The sequence below is a fragment of the Haliotis cracherodii genome, unplaced genomic scaffold (assembly GCF_022045235.1).
Source record: "Haliotis cracherodii isolate W230 unplaced genomic scaffold, xgHalCrac1.p SCAF_2, whole genome shotgun sequence".
Classification (NCBI taxonomy): Eukaryota; Metazoa; Mollusca; class Gastropoda; order Lepetellida; family Haliotidae; genus Haliotis; species Haliotis cracherodii.
The window spans coordinates 55,555,415-55,582,140 of NW_027266275.1; the positions used below are offsets into that span (position 1 = coordinate 55,555,415).

At 39.9% G+C, this 26,726-nt stretch overlaps 1 protein-coding gene across 5 annotated transcripts in view; it reads left to right on the forward strand.

The window, feature by feature from the left end:
- Window positions 1-26,726, forward strand: part of LOC139468263 (cytohesin-1-like) — a 72,436-nt gene that overhangs the window by 25,494 nt on the left and 20,216 nt on the right. For all 5 annotated transcript variants that reach the window (XM_071250109.1, XM_071250110.1, XM_071250112.1 and 2 more), the window contains one exon: window positions 22,016-22,134. In XM_071250109.1, the coding sequence (XP_071106210.1) occupies window positions 22,016-22,134 (119 nt within the window). The remainder of the gene's footprint in view (window positions 1-22,015; window positions 22,135-26,726) is intronic.

Sequence of the window (26,726 nt, forward strand, 5' to 3'; positions counted from 1 at the left end):
ACTAAACAATGACATGACGTCACAGGATGTCAGCAGGATCCATCAGGAGAGGTTCCTGTGGCCACATGGGGCTGTGGCAACCTAAGGAGTCCGACCTTGAACTGGTCCACCCACGATCATATTCCTCACTCTAGACTTAGCCTCTTGTCTATGGGTTATGACTTTATCACAGAGATAGGAACCAACTCATTTTAGTCACCAGACCGTATAATGATCCAGAAAATGAGGATACCTTACCATTTCCCATGTTTTTTCAGCCTCAAAGACTTGTCCCAGTTTCTAAGCCTTTACAGTGTTCAAAATTAACCATGAAAGTCAGGGGGTCCTCTCCGTGACCCCAAAGTTAAAATTTGTAAATTTTAGGTTAACCTGTGTTCCAATACAACAATAGCAAATCTCAAGCACACACATCTCTTCTCCTCCCCCCCCCCCCCCCCCCCCCCCCCCCACCAATTTCTGGTGTCCCCCGCTGTGATATTGCTTGCAGGAATATTTCTAAAAGCGGTGTAATACCAGACTCACTTACCCCCTTTCATTCCAAACACTGTTTAATCATTAGTCATTTAAGAATATGTGTCACCATATTAACATGATTATTGCTCTGCTCATTTCCTTATTGCTTGAGGCACACATGTAACTGTCATTTCTTTAGATTTATCTGTATCTTTATCAAAATGTATCTCCACATTCTACAGTTTCACAATTGCCAAAGGGGAAAGATCAGTTTGGTGTCGGCTTAATTATCAGTTTGAAATGGCTGATGAATATTTATTTGTTGTGTCATTCCTGCAAATGAACAAAATAATCCCCTAAATAATAGTTCTGTGTCGCTCCAAAGAGATGAAAAAGGGTGGTTGGGTAGCCTAGTGGTTAAAGCATCAGCTCACCGTACTGAAACCAAGGCTTGATTCCTCAGAGGGCAAGCTACGTGATGCCATACTTGATGTACCATGCCATTTCTAATCAGAACCAAACGGCTCCAAAGTTCAGTTATCTTGAGGTCTAGTATACAGTTCCTATTTGATAAGGAGTTCAATGTCATGATGTTATCATTACCAGGATTAGTGTTTCTAACCACTGAGTGGCCTGGGCTTCCAAAGGGTCGTATTTGGCAGTGTTAATTTGAAGTGTTGGCAAAACTTCGACAAATGCACAATTTGTGAGATTTTCCAAATATCTTTTTACATGCCATTAACCTTCACATACTCAATATCAATGTATGGAATCAATACCCAAAATTTACCATGTTCAGTTCAGTAAATACTTCTGAATTGATGTTTTAGGGTAACATAGAATTTCCCAATTTAGAGCAAAGAAATCCATATATTTTCAAATCGTCCTGCAGAGGTATCAAGTCAAAATTCCTGGCTAAATCACAGCAAACAGTTCATTTAAACCACTTCTGAAATGAAAGGAATTCTTTTCTCTAGCCGAAAACCATTGTTAGTGTTTACCAGCCTCATAACACTTATAGCACCAGGATGACACTACAATAGCTGTCAAATACCGGCGCGGCAGTACATGCTTCCCCAGGCATATACAAGAAACCTCTAATGATGTCACAAGTATGTTGACTCAAGGACAGACAACTCTCCTTAATGAAATAACAGGCCATGATATTACCTAGTGATAACAACCACTGTAATGACTTGCTACTGTGTCAACACTTCCACTTTGTTGCCCTTCCTTGTCTTCCAAGGCAAAGGCTTGTTCAACAGAGAACCTGAGCCTGGTTAAAAGTGACAAGAAGTAAGGTGTGGAATGCTGATACGGAATGTCATTGTTCAAGGGACAAGTGTTAAAGAGGTCATTATCTTGTAGGGGATGACAATGTCAACATACTCTCAGTGTAAAGACCAAAAGAACTAGAAGAGATGGCAACTATTACGGAATCATTGACCAAACACCTTCAACATATATAAGTGAAATTGTTTTTTGTCAGAATGATTACAAATAATTTTGACAGGTTATTGACATCATCACATGATCATAATAAATTAGTTTGTTTTGCCATATTCACTAAATAAAGCTTTCTTCAGCAAAATATTATAAGGGTAACGCTATTTTTCAGGGCATTATCATTTGCAGAAGCATGAGGTCTTCCATTAACTGCCCGACTAAGGAGGGCAGTTGAAAAGTCTGAGGGTTTCTGTAAATCATAATGCCCTGAAAAATAGCATTACCATTATTCTAGCTAAAAATGGATGGAATTTGTTATCAAATAAAAAGAAACACCATTATTGGTTTGAAACATTTATTGCAATCAACACAAATGTCACTGACCCACTTTTACAAATATGGATGGAACAAACCATATGACGTCACTATCGAACATGACGTCACCTATCCCTATCCTATGACGTCACCTATCCCTATCCTATGACATCACCTAACAAACAGGCCTGATAAGGGCCTGTCGTCATGCAATATGAGGGCATTATCAAGTTACTTTGGCCCGCTCATTTCTGATAACATGCGGGTTGTTTAATGATAATTCTATCCTTGTTTGCTATAAAAGCTGATATTCACTAAATAAAGCACTCTTCATCAAATTATTGCCTCCTTCACCTTAGAAACTTGGCACATTGTGGAGATTAGAAAATGTTGATTTTAGAAGCCTTTTTCGGTTGACAGTGGTTTTCCAGTGTGATTAGTAGTTGTACAACACACAGTACATACATGATCTAATATTGATTACTAACTCTTTTTAAAGTTTCTTATGCTTTACCCCAAATATCTTTGATATTCATCATTCTCCGCAATATTGCTTATAAGAAGAATATTGCATATTTGGCTTGTCTCTCAAAGCAATCTACCCATTGTTATTGATGTCTTTTGGGTGAGTGAAAATGATTTATACTTGGTAATCTTTTTTGATATGTTGTCATTATTCGATGGTGAGAAAACATTTCCAAGATTTATCTTTTCAATGTTTCAAAATGTTTAGCACAAACATAATGCTTAGTGGAATGAGTAGTGTGCCATACAGACCCTGAAACAAAAAATATCCGAAAAGTCCCAAGCAAGTGTACCTTACTTTGGCAAGTCTACATTTATTCTTTTCTTTTCTTTTCTAATCAATTGATTCTCTGGGCTTCCTTCTATTATATATTAGAAGACAATAAATTATTTAACAAAAAAATCTTTAATGTTTGCATTTCAGAGTTCAGAGACTAAATGTTGTCTGTAGTAACAGTAATGTCCTTACCAAATTAGGGTTAATTATCAGACTCTTGTGATTTGTGCTTAACATTTCAAACATGTCAAAACAGCAGCAAATGTATAAGTACAAGAAGGCTGCTCTTGTGGGTTGCTTATTAGGTTGAATATGGTACATTTAGTAACAGTTATGTTCTAGCCAAATTGGGACCAGTTATACAATAATATCAGACTCTTGTGATTTGTGCTTAACATTTCAAACATGTCAAAACAGCAGCAAATATATGAGAACAAGAAGGCTGCTCTTGTGGGTTGCTTAATAGGTTGAATATGGTACATACTATCTGATCCAGGAAGACTTCAAGTGTTTAAACTTGTGCCGCGTGACAGAGTATCTGTCAGTTGTCATTGTTATATAATTGTACAGGAGATAGACAAATATGATTCATAAGGAAGGAAATATGGTCACAAACTTAACAAGCTTAGTGAGAGAATGGGAAACCTAAACAATAGGTCGTTTATAATATTGTGGAAATGTCACACTGTTTAGTGTATGAGGTTGTTTTTTATATGTTTTGCGAATTTATGCTATAATGAAATGATCAAAAGTGTAATTAAGCGTATTATAAATGGTATTTGAAGCCAAGAAATTGCTAAAACTATTCAATATTTTGCTTCAAACTTCCCTGTGTGGATTACTTGTCCCCAGCAACTCAAACTTGGTGTAAGATCTAACCCCAATAAGCATCATTTGGTCACAGTGTGTGACCTGGCTGTTTGTGTGAATCGGAATGATGATGATGATGATGATGATGATGATGATGATGATGATGATGATCAGTGTGTGACCTGGCTGTTTGTGTAAATCGGAATGATGATGATGATGATGATGATGATTGTACTGCGTGTATTGCACATGTGACATCTGACTAAGTGTTTGGGACGATGGTCTGATGGAAGAATGTCAGTAGGTGCCATTACCACATAAACAAGATGGCCAATGTGTGCTATTATATTATTTTCTTCTTAAGATGTGACAAGGGATTTTTAACCATCAACAACCACCATAACTCCCACAAAATGTCAGATGTGCTGAAAAGATCAACAGCAAGTTTTAGTGTCAGAATGTTCTTATTCCAAAAAAGCTTGAGTGATGAAATGCTAAATGTTCTACCACAGACAGGAAGGTGGAGACTTAGCCAAGATCCCTGCGAAACTGGAATGTCATCCGTAAACAAATGCTCAGTCAAGTTTGACGCTTGTTGATTACAATGAGATATCTGTGTACACCACATCCATTTGCATTGTGAGTTTGACATGGACACCAACCCCTCACCCAATGCCGTCATGCCATGCTGTTGATGGGAGCCTGGATGCACTGGGCATGTCTTTTTCCAGGCTACGCTAATCAGTCGGATTAGCCTTTTCTCTTTGTTGCCAACATTTCTGCTTGCTGCATCAGTGATGTCAGGGTGATGAATTGACAGAAAGATAGATGCTTTTGTACATGTTGCTTTGTGGAACCTGACTTCCCATTGTTGTACAGTTTCTCTACTGTTAGAAAAGTATCATTTAAAGCAAGAACTTGTAGAAATTATTGAAGTTATCAAATATTTTTAATCAGTATGCATCAGTTTTGACAATGTACAAATATAAACATTACCATATTTGCCATAATAAACACCTCAGGTGCTTAGATAATTTACAAAGGGGGTGTCCATTAAATCCATACCCAAGTTCAATTTGTTTTCTGGGATTGAGCAGCACTCAACAAACTTAGTTTAAAAGGCGATGAAGCTAAATTATCTTTATTTATAGTTACCAGGCAATGATATATATACCTTCTACGCTGCTGTTTTCTGTAAAAGCTGTATGATGTACCAAAGAAAATACAGAATGTCAGTGTAAATTATCAGTCTTAGTAGGCGGTTCTTGCACTGATTACATACAGATTCGTCCTGAAGTTGGTAAGGGGGCACGTACGGGAGCATGACGCTTAATACGGCGAATACAGTATTAGAAATTAGCTTGTTGCTACCAAAATGTTCAAAGGTCTTGACTAGATTTTTAAAAGGCAACTATACTGTTTCTTATTCCATCCGACATGAAACAAATGTTGGTGGGGGGAGTATTCACAATACTTGAGGTGTTTAGTATTTGGTGAGCACTTGTCACAGGCAAAATCAGTTATAAGCAAGAAATGATTGTCATAACTCGTGTTCAACAGGGTTGGGAGATGTTGCTGATTGTTATTCACCGTGTATAGCTGCAAGATTGCTGATGCATTGATGTAGCCAGTACCCAATCAATCAATTAATAAATCGTCCATCTTATTCGAACTTAAAAAAGGGGGCACGGGTGGCCCAGTCGTCTAAGGCGCCACGATTCGCTGTGCAGAGCTGCGTCCCTTAGGTACGCCAGAAACCTATGATTGTGGGTTTGAATCCCGGTTCGCCCTGATTATGTTTCTAGGTTTTGTCAGCACCATACCCGTGCTCGTGGGTTTCACCGAAGTGGTAAACGTCTGAGACCTGCATCACTTTGGGCTTTCCTCCCACATTAAGCTGACACGCCGTGATATAACAGGAATAATGTTACAAGGGGTGTTAAACCCAACTCACTCACTCACTCAAACTTAAAAAATGTCTCCAATACATATCAGGACAACAAATTAAACATCTGAAGAAATACAAGATATAGATAATAATTCACAAAATGCCGACCAATTTGTTTAGTTCCTTCTGTGCTAGTCAGTTGACCCGGAAAAGGTTAATATTGATGTGTGGAATATTAGAATGTATGGCTATAGTCCTCTGAAACATACTTGAGACCAGAAGCCAGATAGCCCATCAATTTGTTCCCATCTTCACAGATGGGGTAGACTATCTAATCAGCCTCATTTCCCACATTCCGCAGGTATCTCAACGTAGATAATTACATATTGTCTCATTCCTCAGTCTAATCTTAATGCCCTGCCTTCTACCCTGGTTAAATCCAGCCTTTTCATTACCTTCAAGCACCTGTCCCCAAACTTCTTGTTAAACAGAGAGTGCAAACTAAAGGGATCATTATGATCATTAATGGTATGTGGGTAGCTTTCTTGCCCAGGGTTATGGGTGAACCAATTGTCCGAAAGTGGTGAAATTTGAGGTGCACAGTTGCATCCCTTTGGTGTGCAAGAAACCTTTTTTCATGGGTTCGAATCCCAGTAAGCCCTGATTATGTTTTTAGGTTTCTCAGCACCATAACTGTCAGTACAGATTTATTGACATGTTCTTTTTGGTGTTACATATGAGCGATAATCTTTGCTTTGGGAAAAATATCATGTCTGCTGATAATTCTCGTCCTCCCCTGCATAGCTGTATTGTTGGGTAAAAATGTGCTGTTTTCAATCAGATTTTTTTTGCTGCCAGTCTCCCCTTCACGTTAGTAGTGGCAACAACATGCTGCTTAAAAGGCCTCCACTTTAAGTTTAATTAGTACACTCATTGCTGTTTTGAAAATGACAAATAATCTTCTTTAGGTTCTGCAGTATCCGCAGGTTGAGTGCTCATGTCAGCCTTATGCTGTGTACTTGATATTCTACTATGACTTTTGAAATTAGTCCTTCCTGATTGGTCATTTTGAGGTTTCAAATCACGGTAAAATGTCTCTCATGATAACGGCAGCTTTGGCAAAAGCCTGACTGTTTATATTCATCTGCACTTGTGTTTGAATGAACTACTGCAATGATGGGTATGAGGCACTGTTGAACTGAAGCACCCAAATAGGTAAATTAATAGGTCATTAATAGTAAGCTTAACTGTCTACCTCCTAATTTGAATTTATAAAGACACCAATTCGTGACTAATTCATGATTAATATTATGACTAGTTGCTTTAAGATTTTCCTGAATATACATGTATTGCACTGCAGTTTGTACATATGACCTCAACCAGGCCTAAAACCATCCTGTTTCATGTGATTATCAACCATTTGTTTCCATAGCTGCCCTAAATATATTGTCAGTCATGATCTGAGCATTGTAAACTTTTCTATGAAGAAGAGCCCAAGTCTTGTCCATAAGATTAAGAAGTCTCTGACAATATCCCTCCAATTGGAATAGCTGAAGTAGCACAAATTGTCATTAACAGCTGGACAGGACTGATTGGCCAAGGTAATATTTCTAAGTTTCCAACATCACTACCCTCATCATAAAGTGTAAATGACCAGAGTTGTCTACTGAGGAAGGGAAGGAGCAACATGAAAGTAGGCACCATGTGAGGTTTGACAGCTGCCAGATCCCCTTACACATAAACCTGTATAATTAGGTGCTGCCTGCCTCCCACTGTCTTCATGATGATGGAAACTCCACACACCATCTAGCAATTATTTTGTACTGACCAGTCTGGGAGCTCCACACACTGTCTGGCACCTATATTGTACTGACCAGTCTGGGAACTCCACATACTGTCTGGCAGCATCTATATTGTTCTGACCAGTCTGGGAACTCCACACACTGTCTGGCACCGATATTGTACTGACCAGTCTGGAAGCTCCACATACTGTCTGGCAGCATCTATATTGTACTGACCAGTCAGGGAACTCCACATACTGTCTGGCACCTATATTGTACTGACCAGTCTGGGAACTCCACACACTGTCTGGCACCGATATTGTACTGACCAGTCTGGGAGCTCCACACACTGTCTGGCACCGATATTGTACTGACCAGTCTGGGAACTCCACACACTGTCTGGCACCTATATTGTACTGACCAGTCTGGGAGCTCCGCACATTGTTCGGCTGGTTCCTTCATCTTGTCAGGGAAATCAATTTATGGCTCCAAGTTTCTTTAAACATCCTTGAACAATAAAACATTTTTCTCAGTCTTTTTTTTTATTCAGGTTGATTTTTTTGTTTCATGTGGTAGAACTGGCGGAAATAATATTTTGATTATTAAATGTTGAAGTTGGGTCATAATACTCTGAGTCTGGAATGAGAACTGAATGTCAGTGTTTCAGTATTATTGGATGTAATAATATTATGTTGTACGAACATATTTAGACAAAGAAGCAAAACGTGTAGGGCTTTAAAATGGAATTTATGTTGCAAACTGTCATAATAGGGCAGTCAGTGTCAAATGTCTGCAGTGACAGGAACACAAGTCCTACATTTTGACAGGAAAGTAATTCATTTAGGATTTGTTTTGTCTTCATGTCTGGAACCATTTCCGAATGCCGTTCAAAGACTTGATACAACATGAACATGGACTCTTCTGAATACCTTTCAAAGACTTCATGTCTGTAGTTTTTCGGGGCATGGGTGGCCCAGTCATCTAAGGCGCCGCGATTCGCTGTGCAGAGCTGCGTCCCTTGGGTACGCCAGAAACCTATGATTGTGGGTTCGAATCTCGGTTCGGCCCAATTAATTTTCTAGGTTTGTCAGCACCATACCCATACTCTTGGGTTTCACTGAAGTGGTAAACGTCTGAGACCTGCATCACTTGGGGCTTTCCTCCCACATTAAGCTGACACGCCATGATATAACTGGAATAGCAACGTTAAACCAAACTCACTCACTCACTCACTCACTCACTCACTCTCTAGTTTTTCACTGATCCTGACCCTGTAATGTTATTATCATGGTATTGCAGTTAGGACAGTACTTCAGAGAGTTTTGGTTTGAGCTTTTTGTTGTCAGAAGAGGACTTTAAGTCAGAAACCCTTTGAATTGCCATCAAAAGATGTCATACCGTATTAGACGTAAAAAGCGCCCAGGGCGCTCTCAAAATTAGAAATAGGGGGCTCTTATTAGAATAATATTTTAGAGTGGGGGGCTTATTACGACGAATACGGTAATTATATGTCCAACAATTGTTGACATAGAGACACAGAGAGCATAGTTTAGTGTCAGGAATCTTGATAGTTGGTTGTGAAGACTTGTCAAATTTATTGGTGGAGAAAGGTGGGTGTCAGAAAAGAGCAGAGTTGAGTGTCAGAACAGGGCATAGCTGGGTGTCACAAGAGCATCTCCCTGAGAGTAAGAAGCAGGTCCAGTTACAAGTGTACATGACCTGATGCCAGCAGCACCAGCAGTTTAGGGTGGTAGAGGATGGAGATTGGGATGGTTCTGTGGTTGTTGTGATGGTGTGCATGTCAGCGGGATGATAGATGAACACTTCAAAGGGAAGATGGCCGTGATGTGGCAGGAAATGAGGTATGTGACCGGGGTCAGCCCAGGTCTACCTGCAGAGAATCCTGTTTTGTGTTTGTGCAAGCTTTGGGATACTGTGAATGAATGGAAGATATTTTCCTAAGAAATGGGTTCATGTGTGCCTGTATTCTTTTAAATAAGTATACAAATTGACCTTTTTAGTTGTCAGTGTTATCTTTTGTGATACATTCTTGGAAGTTGTTGTGTGCTTTGATTGTGTTAACACTAAGAAGTATTTAAGGTTCTAATGCCCAGATGTTAAAGGCCCATATCTGTGCCCCAATCATGATATAGTGGGAATATTCAAAAAGTGGTGTAAGACCCTACTTGGTTTTAATTACAGTTATTTTGAGCATCACCGTTCTTTTCTTTGTATAAAGATATGGTGTACTAGATTGTTAGATTGTGTATTATATCTTCCATTTTTATAGTAACTTCCAAATTCTGAACACAACAAAAGGCTAAAGCACTGTAGAGGTTAAGGTGTCTGTTTAAGGGTTCAGAGAATGTGACCAGATGGAGAGTTTCATGAATGTTTGACATGTGCTTGACTCTTCACAACCCACCACCTAGGTCAGACTATCTGATTCACAGTGGTGGTGGGTTGTGATTAAAGCGACGTCTGCCACTTGATTCCCATCCACCCACCACCCGGAAGTCAGGCCGTCAGATTCACAGTGGTGGGGGGTTGTGATTAAAGTGACGTCTGCCCCTTGATTCCCATCCACCCACCACCCGGAAGTCAAGCCATCAGATTCACAGTGGTGGTGGGCTGTGATTAAAGTGACGTCTGCCCCTTGATTCCCATCCATCCACCACCCGGAAGTCAGGCCATCAGATTCACAGTGGTAGGGGGTTGTGATTAAAGTGACGTCTGCACCTTGATTCCCATCCACCCACCACCCGGAAGTCAGGCCATCAGATTCACAGTGGTGGGGGGCTGTGATTAAAGTGATGTCTGCCCCTTGATTCCCATCCACCCACCACCCGGAAGTCAGGCCGTCAGATTCACAGTGGTAGGGGGTTGTGATTAAAGTGACGTCTGCACCTTGATTCCCATCCACCCACCATCAGGAAGTCAGGCCATCAGATTCACAGTGGTGGGGGGTTCTGATGAAAGTGACATCTGCCCCTCAACAGACAACCAGCAATTCATGCTATCAGATTCACAGTGGTGTATCATGTTCTTGGCATTGTCGGCGTAAACAAGATAGATACTTCTAATATGAAGGACTTATGCTGTTTGCTAGAAATACATGTGCCAGGTGTAGGTGTATAAGACATGATGCAGGAAGTATTGGAGATGAAAGTTTTGATCATATGTCTTGGCTTGTCTTTTCTGGGAATCAATAGAATCAAAAGAATGCTGATGTGAAGACAGCCGGTGAGGTTTGGTACAAATGTCCTGGTACTTTTGCAGATCAAAGATGCTAAGTAACATGACTTGGCAGGTTATACTTAAGGGAGGAAATTATAAAATCTAAGATTAGAAAGTAGAATGATTAAAAATGGTTGCAGTTGATATTTGCTTGTCAACTGATGAAGAGATAATATGATCTAAGAGGGTTATTAATATTATATGGACAGTGAATTATCTGTATTTGATTGTGCAGGAGTGAGACAGTTTTATGCCAGTGTCAGCAATATTCTAGCTAAGTCACCTGCAAATTATAGAGCCTGGGTCCAGAAAACCAGTGGTTGATAGCATGAGCAATGATGCAAACTGTCTGGTGATGGTGGGCACACAGCAATCAGGTCAAACACTAACCACCCAATCCCCATTAGGTGGCACGTATGAACTGGATATAATTGTTATTTTGTGATGGCTTGGGGAATAATTCCTTGTATGTTTGTGGTCACTGCAGATACTTTTTAAACATGAGAATGATGGATGTAAATTCAGCAGTGAATTATGAGAGGGTATGATTGAAGTAAACCGATGTACGAGTCTTGAGTTATGAGAATATTAAGGATTCACCCACAACTCTGAAGGGTTCAGAGACTTTATGTCCTGTAATGGGGCTCCAAAGTGCCATTTGGTTTGTTTGTTTTCAAACAGAGAAAATAACCGTACCGAGAGTAGCAGCATTTGATATGCAGTGGAACATCCATCATGTGGAGAGGAAGTGTTTGCTATTCGCTGCATGATGTGTGGGCAGGTTGGTCATTATATTGCCCTTTCATGCTATTTACTGCAGGGTTATTACATTTTCATGTTATTGGTGGTTTCCTTTTGTGCACGAACATGCAATTTTCATTTCTTTTTATGATTCAACAGTTATAATTTATTCAGGTCCCGGTGAGGGAAACAACACTTGTCTTGAATAATATTCTCCAAACAAATACAATTTTGTTAACTAATTCACACCTATATATTGTAAGTATTTAGTCAGTTTATGTCTTTTCATTTCTGTTGAGGCTAACAAAATGTTACTGCTCATTCAAACCAAATGTTAATTTTGGCTGGTTTGAATGTGTGGTAACTTTGTGGTTGAAACGTTTGCTTGTCTTTGGTACAATGCATGAAGCTCATTTTGGGTTTCCTCTGTCTCTTTGTTGCACAAACATTGCTGAAAGCAGTGTAAAGGCAAACTTATAGTTTTTCAGGGATAGGCATGGTTACTAATCCGCTAGTCTGAGACTAGTGAAAATCTAGAGGGACTAGTTGTTTTCTTAAAGAAATCTGGTTATTTTGCATAAGCCACTTGTCTGAAATGACCTGAATACTAGATGGAGATGAGCAAAGGTGTTTGTATGTTTTCCTTTCATGAACATGATGAATAGTATTCTTTTTCATCCAAAACTGGCTCCCACAGGAGATATGCTTGGGTGAGATCAAGCGATATCTTCAAGCATCAAAATGCTTTGCAGACCATTGTGACGTCATCGGTTACCATGATGCCACAATTAAATGACATCACTAATGGATCTGCTATTGAAACTGTTAGCAGTACTTTTTACACTTAGACACTGCTTATTACTGTCTACAATCTGAAAAAGTTGGAAGAATGATGTTGGATAATAAATAAAATCTCACCCTCGTGTCTTTTGATATCAAATATATCAACACTCATTGATAAAAGTGGAAAAACTCCTGGCCAGCCTCAGAAATTTTCCACTTTTATCAACTTGTGTTGATATATTTGATATCAGAAGACACTCGAGTGAGATTCTCTATTTCTCATGAAAATATTGAAAAGAGTATGTGAAGTGATAAGCTGTTTACATACAGCTCATCAAACAGAAAGATGGCCTCGGGAAGTCCACACACTGCCATGCTATCTCTAAAGCTGCTGACTTTCTTCCTAATGTTAAAGGTATCCGTAGGGCAAGGAGGAATTCCAACATTTTGGGTGTTTTCCAATATGCTATCAATATTCCAACAAGTGGATATTCAGTATTAGGTACATTCCTGCCACACCCTGGCTTATGTTTCATAAGTGATATATTGTCTGATCCTCTAAGTCTGTCAGGTCATTATTAATGTAACGCAAGTAGTGATCTATAATCCTTCACATGTTAGACAAAGGAGGATCCAAATTCGCTCTTGGTCAGTACTTTGAGGAAACTGAATACAGTAAAGTATGACCCCCAGATGGTGAGTAGGTGACTCAGTCATCTCCAGTGTACTAATCTCTTGCAGAACGTAGTAGGTAATACGAGATGTTAACACCATGGTATACTACCCACCGTTCTTACATCCATTACTAGCCTGCTCAGCTGTCCGTAACCTCAACCCAAATACAGCGTCATAACTATGTCAGACAGACTTTAGAAATATAGATAGAAACTGATTGTATCAGTTTTGTTGGTGTTGCTTTAAATATCTTCTGTGCTGGTTGCTAGGTCGAAAATCTATTTCAATGGGAACAACTGCCAAAGTGTTCTGAAATTGGACTGGATTGGCCTGACGTCTATATTGGGTTAATGGTAGTGACAGATAAGAGAGCTCACTGTACCAAGCTGCTGATAAAAAACTGCTATTCTGAGCTGTTTGATTTAATTAAGGGATATAAGCTCTAGTTGCTGTGAATGTAGGACTGATTTTACTGTGCCCCAAACTTGGAGGGTGCCAAGTGGTGTCCTGAAGTCAGGATGTCTGTAAGGGGTGGGAGGTAAAGACAGAGTTTGAGGATGCCAAGTGGTGTCCTGGAGTCAGGATGTCTGTAGGGGGTGAGAGGTAAAGACAGAGTTTGAGGATGCCAAGTGGTGTCCTGGAGTCAGGATGTCTGTAGGGGGTGAGAGGTAAAGACAGAGTTTGAGGGTGCCAAGTGGTGTCCTGGAGTCAGGATGTCTGTAAGGGGTGTGAGGTAAAGACAGAGTTTGAGGGTGCCAAGTGGTGTCCTGGAGTCAGGATGTCTGTAAGGGGTGTGAGGTAAAGACAGATTTTGAGGATGCCAAGTGGTGTCCTGGAGACAGGATGTCTGTAAGGGGTGAGAGGTAAAGACAGAGTTTGAGGGTGCCAAGTGGTGTCCTGGAGTCAGGATGTCTGTAAGGGGTGTGAGGTAAAGACAGAGTTTGAGGGTGCCAAGTGGTGTCCTGGAGTCAGGATGTCTGTAAGGGGTGTGAGGTAAAGACAGAGTTTGAGGGTGCCAAGTGGTGTCCTGGAGTCAGGATGTCTGTAGGGGGTGGGAGGTAAAGACAGAGTTTGAGGATGCCAAGTGGTGTCCTGGAGTCAGGATGTCTGTAAGGGGTGTGAGGTAAAGACAGAGTTTGAGGGTGCCAAGTGGTGTCCTGGAGTCAGGATGTCTGTAAGGGGTGTGAGGTAAAGACAGATTTTGAGGATGCCAAGTGGTGTCCTGGAGACAGGATGTCTGTAAGGGGTGAGAGGTAAAGACAGAGTTTGAGGGTGCCAAGTGGTGTCCTGGAGTCAGGATGTCTGTAAGGGGTGTGAGGTAAAGACAGAGTTTGAGGGTGCCAAGTGGTGTCCTGGAGTCAGGATGTCTGTAAGGGGTGTGAGGTAAAGACAGAGTTTGAGGGTGCCAAGTGGTGTCCTGGAGTCAGGATGTCTGTAGGGGGTGGGAGGTAAAGACAGAGTTTGAGGGTGCGAAGTGGGGTCCTGGAGTCAGGATGTCTGTAAGGGGTGGGAGGTAAAGACAGAGTTTGAGGGTGCCAAGTGGTGTCCTGGAGACAGGATGTCTGTAAGAGGTGGGAGGTAAAGACAGAGTTTGAGGATGCCAAGTGGTGTCCTGGAGACAGGATGTCTGTAAGAGGTGGGAGGTAAAGACAGAGTTTGAGGATGCCAAGTGGTGTCCTGGAGACAGGATGTCTGTAAGGGGTGGGAGGTAAAGACAGAGTTTGAGGGTGCCAAGTGGTGTCCTGGAGTCAGGATGTCTGTAAGAGGTGGGAGGTGAAGAAAGAGTTTGAGGGTGCAAAGGGTCATCTCTGAGACACGATGACTATAAAATTAATGAAATTGTATGCCTGTCTACTGGTATGTTTATAACGTCATCGCATCTTGGAAAGACAAGATAGAACTTGTAGGAGTATTGCGCAAAACATCATGCAATGAAGACCTACAGTTGACATATGGTGTGTTTTCCTTGACTTGAATGAAACTTGCTAGGATGCTAAGTATATATATGTAGGTATTTCTTTATTATATGTTTCATTATATTGAATAATATAAGATTAATTTATCTTTCATGGTTTTTCACAAGTCATACCTTTATAAAAGTAAGAAATCCACAAAAGGAGTCTCAGATTCTTGGCAAGAGCCAGCTATTGTCCTTCTGGTGTGTGTATCCTTGTAATTAGAACCTCAACCAAAATGCCACTATTGATAAACATGTACCCTTTGCTACCCTTGCATCCAGATTACCATAGATTCCATGATACAGGTTCCCTGTCCAAATAAACAGCATTTTTTGTAGAGTGAATTGCTAAATACCCTGGCTCTGAAATGTTGCCAATTCAGTATGCCAGCCAACTCCGTTTTGACCTTCTAGCATAGACAACCATTATATAAGCCATAAGTCTGACTTTGTGAATACATATATTCACTGTCTGGGGGTTACAGGAGATATTTTCATAGAGTTGTGGCAATGGACATAATTCTGGTTTGACATCAAATTACCCAATCTAGAAATGTGTTTTCAACTTTCTGGTACTATATGTGTTTATCATGATTAATGATACACTGTATTGGGAATGTTTGAGTTATAATACTTCAGCGAAATGGAAGAAGCACAAAGATAACTGTTTTATCAAAAATCCTTTAGTTACAACTCAGAAGTGTTTAAATTGGTACAGGCTGTTGCTCCTGTTGAATTCAGATTAACAGGCTCGGACAATATATATGTATGTATTTCAAACCAACAATGTGACAGAAGGACATGTAGAATAATAACAAAATAGACAAAATAAATATTCAATGACTCGACAGACAGAAGAACATGAATATTGTTATTCGGTTCTGCAGAGCAAACTACAGAAGAGACTACAAAGGCAATAGCGGTAGTTTCTTTTTTTCTTATGGTTGATCACCTGACTCCATTTCACATGCAAGACTGATTTTTTTTATTATATGTAAGGGACTGAGTGTCTTAATTTTCTGGATGGGGGATTGTTGTTAAGCACACAGAATATTTCACTGCTTCAAAACATCATTTTTTTCTCTGAAAGAGGAACTGAAAACCTTCTTTTTTTTCAGGCCAATTCTCTTTTATTTTTGGTAAAACTTAAGGCAAAGGTAATTTTTTCCAGTGTTTTCTGAACAAATTATTTAAGATACACCACCCCAAATATCAGTGGTCCCTCCCAAATTAATCAAGGAAAATCCATATCACCTTACTGAAAAACAATTCGAATATGTTTCTACTTTCCTCCTGACCTGGGGGCATGGGTGGCCCAGTTGTCTAAGGCGCCGCGATTCGCTGTGCAGAGTTGCATCCCTTGGGCACGCCAGAAACCTATGATTGTGGGTTCGAATCACAGTTAGCCCTGATTATGTTTCTAGGTTTGTCAGCACCATACCCGTGCTCTCGGGTTTCACCAAAGTGGTAAACGTCTGAGACCTGCATCATTTCGGGCTTTCCTCCCACATTAAGCTGACACGCCGTGATATAACTGGAATAATGTTAAAAGTGGCGTTATGAACCCAATTCACTCACACACTCACTCACTCCTCCTGACCTGCCTCTGTTGTGGCCAGGTTACCTGAAACACTACCACGGTGTATTATATGTTTGGCCTAACCCAATATACTGAGTCTTGGATATCACAGATGGCTGAGCATGGTGATCCTAGGCACATAGACCCTGATGAACCTGTAGGGTAGCATGGAGCATATGTGTTTATTCAGAGAATGTAGCGCCACCAGTGGCTTGTGTCAGATGTTAACTTCCTCCTCCTATATGTTTATCAGGTCATTAACCTACTCCTTGATTGCCCAGCAGATTTAGAGAAAAAATAAATGCATATCATCTTCTGTCGTTATTGTAAATTAGGTTTGTTTTCATTCCTTGAACGATTTTGCTGCCAATATTTACTAGATGTTTCCCGCACATGTTGACTACTTAAATAAGGTTAAGCATAAAATTAGAGCTTAATGTTTCAACTAATTGTGTTTGTGAGTGTCTATTGCTTTCTGAAATTACGTTGCTGGAATACAAAACTATTTTAAGAATCAAACTAGGGGTGTTTCTCTGATTATGACTTTCTATAGTTTTATTAAATACATTTATAAAATTGATGAGTATTTGGAAGATAACAATATACAGTTTTAGTCCACTATTCCTCATAATCATAAAATATAGCACATTTCTACAAGTCCTTATGACAACTTGCCTACTGGGCAGTTTGGCAAAGACCATAGGACAAGTGCCAGTTTCTGTCGCTGTTGGTTGCATGACTTGTCAGTATTTGATTGTTTAAAGTTTTTAATTCAAGGAACATGCCCAATCTGTACTGTTATTTTCTAGTTCATTTTGTAATGATAAAATGAAAGAATATTCTTTTACTATCTGAGTCCAAAACATGCTCCTTATGCTGGAGAATCCTTTGTCTTTCTTACAGACCCCCGGGCATATTTATAATAAACTATTCACTACCATTTAATTCTCATCCCTTCTCAGCTCTTCTAGCCTACACTCAGCTCTAGGCCTGAAATTTAAAGACTTTGGGGTTCCCTTCTAGAATGATTTTACAAGGATTTTATACAGAACTATATTTCAGGTACTATATGCTATAGAGAATCCTAAATCTTGCTATTGATAGATCATCTGGCCTTTGGAATTATTACTAATATGTGATCAGTGAGTAGATATTCTGCCCTGTTCAGGAAACTAGTGCCATATTTGACCTGCGTATCTGGGATGCCCATCCAACTGTAATATCAGATTTAGGCGTTCACTTTTTTGGCAAACTAACCTGGCAAGTCCTAGGATTTTTTTCTCCTGTCTATACTTGATAGGGCATTTCATACCAACCCTTCCTGTACCCCCTACTACACCTGCGTCATTGATGCGTTATTTCTGGTGCAGGAGTGTGACGTGGCGTACATCACGGCTCTTTGTTCCGCCTCGGTTCAGCAGGAAGGATATTCTAGACACATCTCACATCGCCCAGTACAGGATCTGTGTCAAGACATTCGCTAATTGTTGTTGTCGTTTACTGCGTTGAAGTCATGCATTCCTAAATGAAAGTAGTATTATCTTTTTAACCTAAGGTTCTAAGCTGTCATGTCTGGTTTACCTTGTAGGTTTCACCTTTAGCCCTCATAAGATAAATTATTTGGTTCATTAGTATGTCTTGTTCATTCATTAGTATGTCTTGTTCATTCATTAGTTGTCTTTTGTCTCTCTTATTCATCAGTATATCCATCTAATCATCCAGTTTTCTTCCCTTCTTTGATCTATCTAACCAGCCTGTCATTTATCCAGCCATTTATCAATACATCCATCTATCCAGCCATCTATCCAGCTAACCACACTATCCAACTATCTAGCCATCTTTTTATCAATCCATGTCAGCCAACCTTTTATCCAGTGATCTATCCAGTCCTCTATCCATCATCTATCCAACCAGCTATTTATTTTTTCATCTATCATTCCTCTATCTAGTCAACTATTTATCCATTCTTCTATCCATCAAACATTTATCCATTCCTCTATCTAGTCAACCATTTATCCATTCCTTTATCTAGTCAACCATTTATCCATTCCTCTATCCATCAACCATTTATCCATTCCTCTATCTAGTCAACCATTTATCCATTCCTCTATCCATCAAACATTTATCCATTCCTCTATGTAGTCAACCATTTATCCATTCCTCTATCTAGTCAACCATTTATCCATTCCTCTGCCTATCCAACCATTTATCCATTCCTCTACCTATCCAACCATTTATCCATTCCTCCATCTATCCAACCATTTATCCGTTCCTCCATCTATCCAACCATTTATCCATTCCTCTGTCTAGTCAACCATTTACCTGCCATCTATCCATTGTCTTTTATTAGAGTGTTTGAAGTTTAGACTGCAACTCAGTTATGAAAATTTAGAATGAATTGTCAAATGAAGAAAACAAAATATGTTAGACATAACAAACCAGTTACTTATCTCTTGGTCTTTGTTCAATGTTATGAGAAAGCCTCCAGATAATGAATGTATGTTGTGTGTGCTTGGTTTCCTGAGTCTGGGCTGAACTAAAGTGTGTCACAGACCTTCTACTATTGCATGTATGTGTGAAGCTGTAACTACAAGTGAAGACAGGAGTGACCTTTCATCTTGTGATGAACAGGGCCCTGTGACAGCCTGATGTTGACCTGTACTGGGAGTCCAGATATGAACAGGGCCCTGTGACAGCCTGGTGATTTCCCTCTACTTGAGAGTCCAGATATGAACAGGGCCCTGTGACAGCCTGATGATTTTCATCTACTGGGAGTCCAGATATGAACAGGGCCCTGTGACAGCCTGGTGATTTCCCTCTACTTGAGAGTCCAGATATGAACAGGGCCCTGTGACAGCCTGGTGATTTCCCTCTACTTGAGAGTCCAGATATGAACAGGGCCCTGTGACAGCCTGGTGATTTCCCTCTACTTGAGAGTCCAGATATGAACAGGGCCCTGTGACAGCCTGGTGATTTCCCTCTACTTGAGAGTCCAGATATGAACAGGGCCCTGTGACAGCCTGGTGATTTCCCTCTACTTGAGAGTCCAGATATGAACAGGGCCCTGTGACAGCCTGGTGATTTCCCTCTACTTGAGAGTCCAGATATGAACAGGGCCCTGTGACAGCCTGATGATTTTCCTCTACTGGGAGTCCAGATATGAACAGAGCCCTGTGACAGCCTGGTGTTGACTAGACTTGATTATTTACAGACTGTCGTCATATAGATGGAATATTTCTGAGAGCTGCGTTAAACAACAAACCAACCAACAACCAACATGTTCATATGAATGTTGGTGGTTGTTTTTAGGAATATTTGTAAACAAATATTATAGGAATGACCATATGAAATATTATTTGATGGAACCTGAATATTTAGGAAAACCAATATTATGAAGGATGTTGCCTTGTGAAGTGTGAGTGATTGAGTTAAAAATGTATGTAGCATCAGGAATGTTTCAGCAAATAGCCACTACTTATATTGTGAAGAACAAGGAATAGTTTGATTGTAGTGTTTCTGTCAGCTAAGTGCAGCATAGGCGAGATGTTGTATTTTACCTTATACTGCTAAACACCAAACATACTAGAAAACATAAAGGTCTAATACCCCGTTTTCAACAGTATGAATACTGAATAGCAACTTCCGCCATGACTGTGTGCTGCTGCACAGAGAATGTATGTTTGTTCAAATGGAAGACATGGTGTGTGTAGACTGTAATAATAAACCCCTGTTGCACTCAGCTCATGAAGAGTGCATCGGTCAACATGGTGCACTCGTTGATGTGGTTTTGTCAGCCTACATACAGGATTGATTAAATAATGTTGCACAAAATGCCAGCAGTGACAATTGCCACTTGTTCACAGTGAACTTGAACCAAACCTTTTCACACTCAATAGCTGGAATATTGTTGAGTGCGGCGTTAAACAACAAACAAACCCTTGAAATGTTTGAGAAATGTTTTCAGATTTTCCCCTTGAACAAATTACTTCCTGTTCCATACATAATGTCATTCTGTGCCCAAAATATTTGTGTCTTCTAGCCCAAACATTTCTTTAGGCTTAAGTGTTATTATGTGGACTAGTGTTAGTTAAGCTTACTGGACCAAACGGAATTGTTCTAGACCCAGGCATCAGACGAGAGACTAAAGTCACAAACGGTAATATATTTTTTGCTGATAATTACTGCTTTCCTTCAACAAATAGAACCCAGGCCTAATCTGAATCTGTTACGCTGTGATGCTGTATGGGAATATATTGGAAGCAGGATACATTGCTATGATAAATCATCTACTTGAAATCTAGGACAGCACTTAATACAGAACTGTTAGTGTAGCACTGGTGTGACCGCTCAGTGCACCATGGCTTGTGGGTGGAGTCATGCTTCGTACATTAATGGTGGAACAGTGCAACCTTTGGTGTGTGATCGTGAGTGGGTGAATGTTGTTTAAGGATCTTGCAATAATATTCCAGATATAGCCGTCAGTGTCTAAATAATCTAGCCTGAAAAATCAGTGGTTGACTGAATGAGGAATAATCGATGCTATTCAGGCAGATCCGGGTTAGAATAGGTTGTCACCCATGCTTGTCGTAAAAGGCAACTATCGAGATCGGGTGCTAAGGCTTGCTGACTTGGTTGATGCATGTCATCGATCCCAATTGCGTGGATCCATGCTCATGACATCAATCACTGGATTGTCTGGTCCAGACTATTATTTACAGACCGCCATTATATTGCTGGAATATTGCTGGCGTTAAACAACAAACAAACAAAACAAACAAACACAATCACCCTGCTCACACAATATAACCACCACATCTTCATTGGTCAGCACAGGAACCTATTTTGACCTGTGTGGATCGATGCTCATGAGGTCAATCACTGGATTGTCTGGTCCAGACTCGATTATTTACAGACCACCATCATGAAGCTGTAATATTGCTTAGTGCGGCATTTAACAACTAACAAACAGACAAACAAACAATATTTTTACCTGAAAAAGGCAGTATGGTGGCATAATGGTTAAGATATTTGCTACCCAGGTCTGGTTTCAATCGATATATGAATACAATGTGTGAAGCCTATCTTGTTGTCTTGGTGTTGTATATATTGTTTGTTGTTTAATGCTGCACCTGGCAATAAGTATTCCAGCTACATAATGGCTGCCTTTACCCAATAGAGACTGGACCTGGCAATCCAGTGATTGATTTTATGAGACATTCAATCAACCCAGTTTCAGAATCTGACCACCGGATCCATTGGGACATTCTTAGCTGGTGAACTAACAAGTTATTGTCCAGAAACTCTGCTGAAGGCCATTCCTATAGACAAGTTTGCACTGAGACCGAAGTATTTATATTTACGGACTTGTTTCACCATCATCTTAACACGACTGTTTTTGTTTTCAGGGTATCGAGTACCTGATTGTGAAATATATTTGATCACAGACTAGTTTCACCATCCTATAGACAAGTTTGCACTGGCAGACCGAAGTATTTTTATTTACGGACTTGTTTCCCCATCATCTTAACACGACTGTTTTTGTTTTCAGGGTATCGAGTACCTGATTGAGCACAGCCTTCTACAAGACACAGCCGATGATGTGGCCCGCTTCTTGTTCCAAGGGGAAGGCCTCAACAAGACAGCCATCGGAGACTACCTGGGAGAGAGGTAACACTAGCCACACACCCACAATTAGTTGGCCACCATCTAGGAATGTTCAAATCAGTCTGGGCAGTAGGGTAGCAATGTTAAAGTGCTCGCTTTTCATGCTAATGACCCAGGTTTCTGGGTCCCTAACCGTGATATTGCAGTTAGTCTTCATCTAGTCCTTTGAACAGTCTTGCAGTGTCATTCTTTGTTTGGGAATAGTCTACAGGTTTGGAATTTGGAATTGAATCTTTTAAAGAAACACAGATTTGGCCATTTTCAGCAACCATTACTCTTTGCCAGCTTCATCTCAGTGCTTCCTAATAAAAAAAATAATATGACAATGCGCTTTCAGCAGTTCTGGCACCTTGGTGCCCCTCATACCTGGTCAAGCAGTTTCTTTGTAATGGGTTACCTCACACAAATTTTTTTTTTCCAAAATACTGAATCTGCAAGAGGGGGGTGCACATTATGCTTAAGATAATACGGTATTTAAATCAATCTGATTATTTGAATCAGTGAAACAACAATATTCGGCCCAAGAAGACAAAACATGGTAGATGGGGATCATGAATAATTTTGGAGAGTGTAGTGAATACAGAGCATACAATTTAATAAAAATTCCCCCAAAATGTTCATGATCCCTAACTTTGTTTGCTCAGAAAATAACAGATGTAGAATTAGTTGCATTGCATTGAAAAATGTAAAAGAATAACATGATCATTTCAAACAGTACTGGCTTCCTGTTGTTATTAATGATATCTGCACAAAAAACATCTCCCTCTGTTTTGTCAAGCAGTGATGCATATCCCACGTAATCTCCCAGTGGATCATTGTGTGACATTTAAGCTTTGTTAGATTATATCATCTTCCAAGGTATACATGGTATTCTGGTTGAGAAAGGCTTCATGTGTTCAAATCTTAACATAAACATGAAAATTCCTCAACAAACTTTTAAACAACTTTTTCTGCCCTGTGATGCTGTGATTTGTTTATTCAGAGCGCAGGCTGCAGAGCTGACTCTTAAAAGCGTAACTATTTTGGAAACTTAATATGCTTTATCGGATGGAGTTTATCCAAAACATATATGTGTCATTAGGGATCATTAAGTCTTTATGAAGGAGCTGTTGTATCCCAACCTAGAGAGGATAATGCTTCCTTGTGAGAGATCCCTACTTATATAAGTTCTGTTGAACTTTGTGTATCCATAGGATCTGTTCGGATAGCGCAAATATTTCCACAATCTTAGTGGTTACCATTTCTTTACAATAATGGTTTGTGAACAGAAGCAAAACCTATTCAGCTGGAAGGCCTTCTAGATATTTATTCTAATAACAGGTTTCTGGTTAATAAGTGATATTTTCTATCTTTTCCATTTGCCATATGCCTGAGGTGAAACTTGTCAGATTTATTTTTATTGAAAAATGGTCATTGGAAGGATTAGTTTTAGAGCTTGTGAATCAGAACAGAGGAATAGGTTTGGGAAATCTGTACTGATGGGTACAATCACTACAGAGTTGCGGAAAATCATACTCCAGCATATGGAGTTGAAATCAATTTAAGATTATTTTGTGCAAGTGTGCTGGTAGCATCTTCCCGAGGCAAGAGAGTTAACTGACCGTAAAAGTCCTGTTTCCACCTTTGCCAAACTAGGCTGGAATTTCTTGGCTCGATTGTTGCGCCACCAGTGCCTGTTACGTGTTATGTCCCTTCTATGTTCCCACTACTGACCAATCATATTCCACCTCCCACATCTCTTGCACTTGCTTTAAACAAAATAGTGGCACCCAGCCTAGACTATTTCATCAATAATAACGATCTTTATAAAAACACTCCAGCACTTTGGTTAAAAACATGAAAAGATTAGAGAAATATCTGTTGACGCCCAGTTGACAGTACACATGCTCTGCAAATCCTTTAATCGAACAAATTCGGCACAGTGGTTGCAATGTTGTTTATGTACTGGATGTCGATTTCAATACAGGATTTTGATTGGACGTTGCATGAACTCAGTCCAGTCAAAATATAACTCCATAATTGCAGCCTGGTTCGGCAAGGGTGGAAACTGGAATTTTAAGGTCAGTTAGCTCCCTCGCCTCGGGAAGATGCATAATCATAAATGATAAAGCTATCAAATTGCAGTTTTGTGTATGTCTTTTTGTGTGTGGTTTGGGGGTTGTGGTCACTGTTTATGGGAACATGAGGCAACCAAGTCTTTAAAGGTTCCACTCTGGGTTCAATTCTCCCCATTGGTACAACAGTGTTCAAAGTTCAGTAGGGTCCTAGGTAGGGCTGGGACGAGTCAAAATTTATTACCCGGGTACCCACCCCCTATTACCCGACCATACCCGGGTCCTACTCAGTACCCACCCGACCCGAGTACCCGAGTTATTCGTCTCATCCCTAGTCCTAGGGTCCTTGAGGTTTGCTGTTATAGTTTGAATCTAGAGATACCGTAAATCTTTTAAAGAACCAATCACTTCAGTCCTCAATTGCAAACAATATACAATGTTTGAAGCCATTATTGGTTTCCACTGGATATTGCTTATCCATACTTGCTCACAGATCATGGACATGTCGGGGTAGCCTAGTGGTTAAAGCTTTTGCTCATCACGCCGAGGACCCGAGTTCGATTCCGAACATGGGTACAATGTGTGAAGCCCATTTCTGGTGTCCCCCCGCCGTGATATTACTGGAATATTGCTAAAAGTGGCGTAAAATCAAACTCACTCACTCACTGAAACGCTTTTAGCCTGAACAGTGATGACATACAATGATATAACAACACCTCTAAACAAGTCTGAAAATCTTCTGGTCCTTAGGATACTTTCAGCATTAGATAAACTGGCTCAGCTAGCAGGCCAAAGCCAGGTCGTGTCCCCGCTGAATGCACTGGTATGACAGTAGTATGCATTATGGGAGGAATAGGTAAATATTTACCCCCACTTGATGGGCTGGGCCTGACCTGGGGTTCGCAGCTTTGATGCATCGTTTGGAGCCAAGTCAAAAAATATCATAAGAACCAAAGATTTATTTCATCTCAGATAAAGAAAATGAATTACGATGCAAGATTGTGTGAAGAGTTCAGAGTTACTTCAGCATTATATGTGCTGGAAGTTTTAAGGTTATCAGTCAAAACATCAAGATCAACTAGGTCTGTCAACGTTTCGCCTAAATATTTACTCCAGTTTTGTTTTACTTATGTGTTATGTCATCTGTAGAAAGGGGGCATCTCAAAAGTCCTGTAGGGAATATGTCTGAGAGTCTATGAAACCCGAGGGATTGACTGTGAAGAGGTTGTGTGTAGTGGCTCCCCCTGTAGATATATCAGAGGGATCTCTTCACACCTGCATTATATCTCGTACACCTTTCAATCCTGTTTACCAAATTGACAACTTTTTCTTTAAAGTTCCTACTTACAGTTAGCACTCTGCCCCATGACTTTGAAAGGTGTTGCGTTTCCTGTTTCAGCCCATCCAAAAATAGGTTAGGTAGGTCGTTTGATGGGGAGGGCTTTTTTCAACTTCAGTTTTATTTGAAAATTAGACTGGCCTCATCACATGTGTTCATTTCTGAAAACTTTTGATTTTATTGTATCAACCCCCTGAAATACCAACCATACTTATGCTAGATTAATATTTCTAAAAATAATAATATTTTGAGAATTTAGGGGGATTTTCCGATTGATCAATGTACACAAGACTTATTTATTCGTGTATAATACGCACTCGTGTGTTATATGTACCCTTAATTATGGGCATTTAAGTCCTAGAAAAATATATTTGTCGTATATAAACATTTCAGGCTGTCAGCATAAACCACGAAATCTACGATCTTTTAACACCAAAATAATATTCTGAAAAAAGCCCCCTATTTCTAATTTTGAGAGCGCCCTGGGCGCTTATTACGTCGAATACGGTAATTTATCTTTTAATTTATGATAGAAAGGAGCAGAAAAAGATGTCTTCATTTTCACCTGACACTAAAGAAATCGAAACTAGCCAAACTATTGTAGACATGCTTTTGAGTTTTCCGATATTTTTGCAGAGTCTATATATATAATATACTTATGGCTATGTGAAATGTGACTGACTAGGGTCAGGTTTGAAGTAACAGAGAGGGAATGGTCCCGCTGAGTCCATATCACCACCTGAGACTGCAGTCGCCATGTGAAGGGACATGTGAGACGTTACATGTCAGGCAGGATGTTTTAGGTTACAGTTTATACACTGTTGTATGGATACATGATTGCTGTGTTCTACGTATAGGGAGAGAGTCAAGGGCTTATACAATTTTCATAATGTTGAGAAATATAAACCTGGGTTCCTAGATCGCCGGTTAAATAATATAGCCAGAAAACTTAGTCAATGATCAGAAACTGTGTCCGTTCTCTGTTATTGGCCTGTCATTTTTTATTTGCTAGAGCTTGAGTGAAAATATAATCAGTATTTCTCAACAATGCTTTGAGCTTAGCATGAAAATATGTCATCTTTGTATTACCTTGGTCTACTATATATATTGACAAGTGGACAAATGTTTTACTTTCGTTCCTATTACTGGGGAACCTGGGCTAGAATTAGTTCCCTCTAATCTGAAAAAACATGGACTAATGA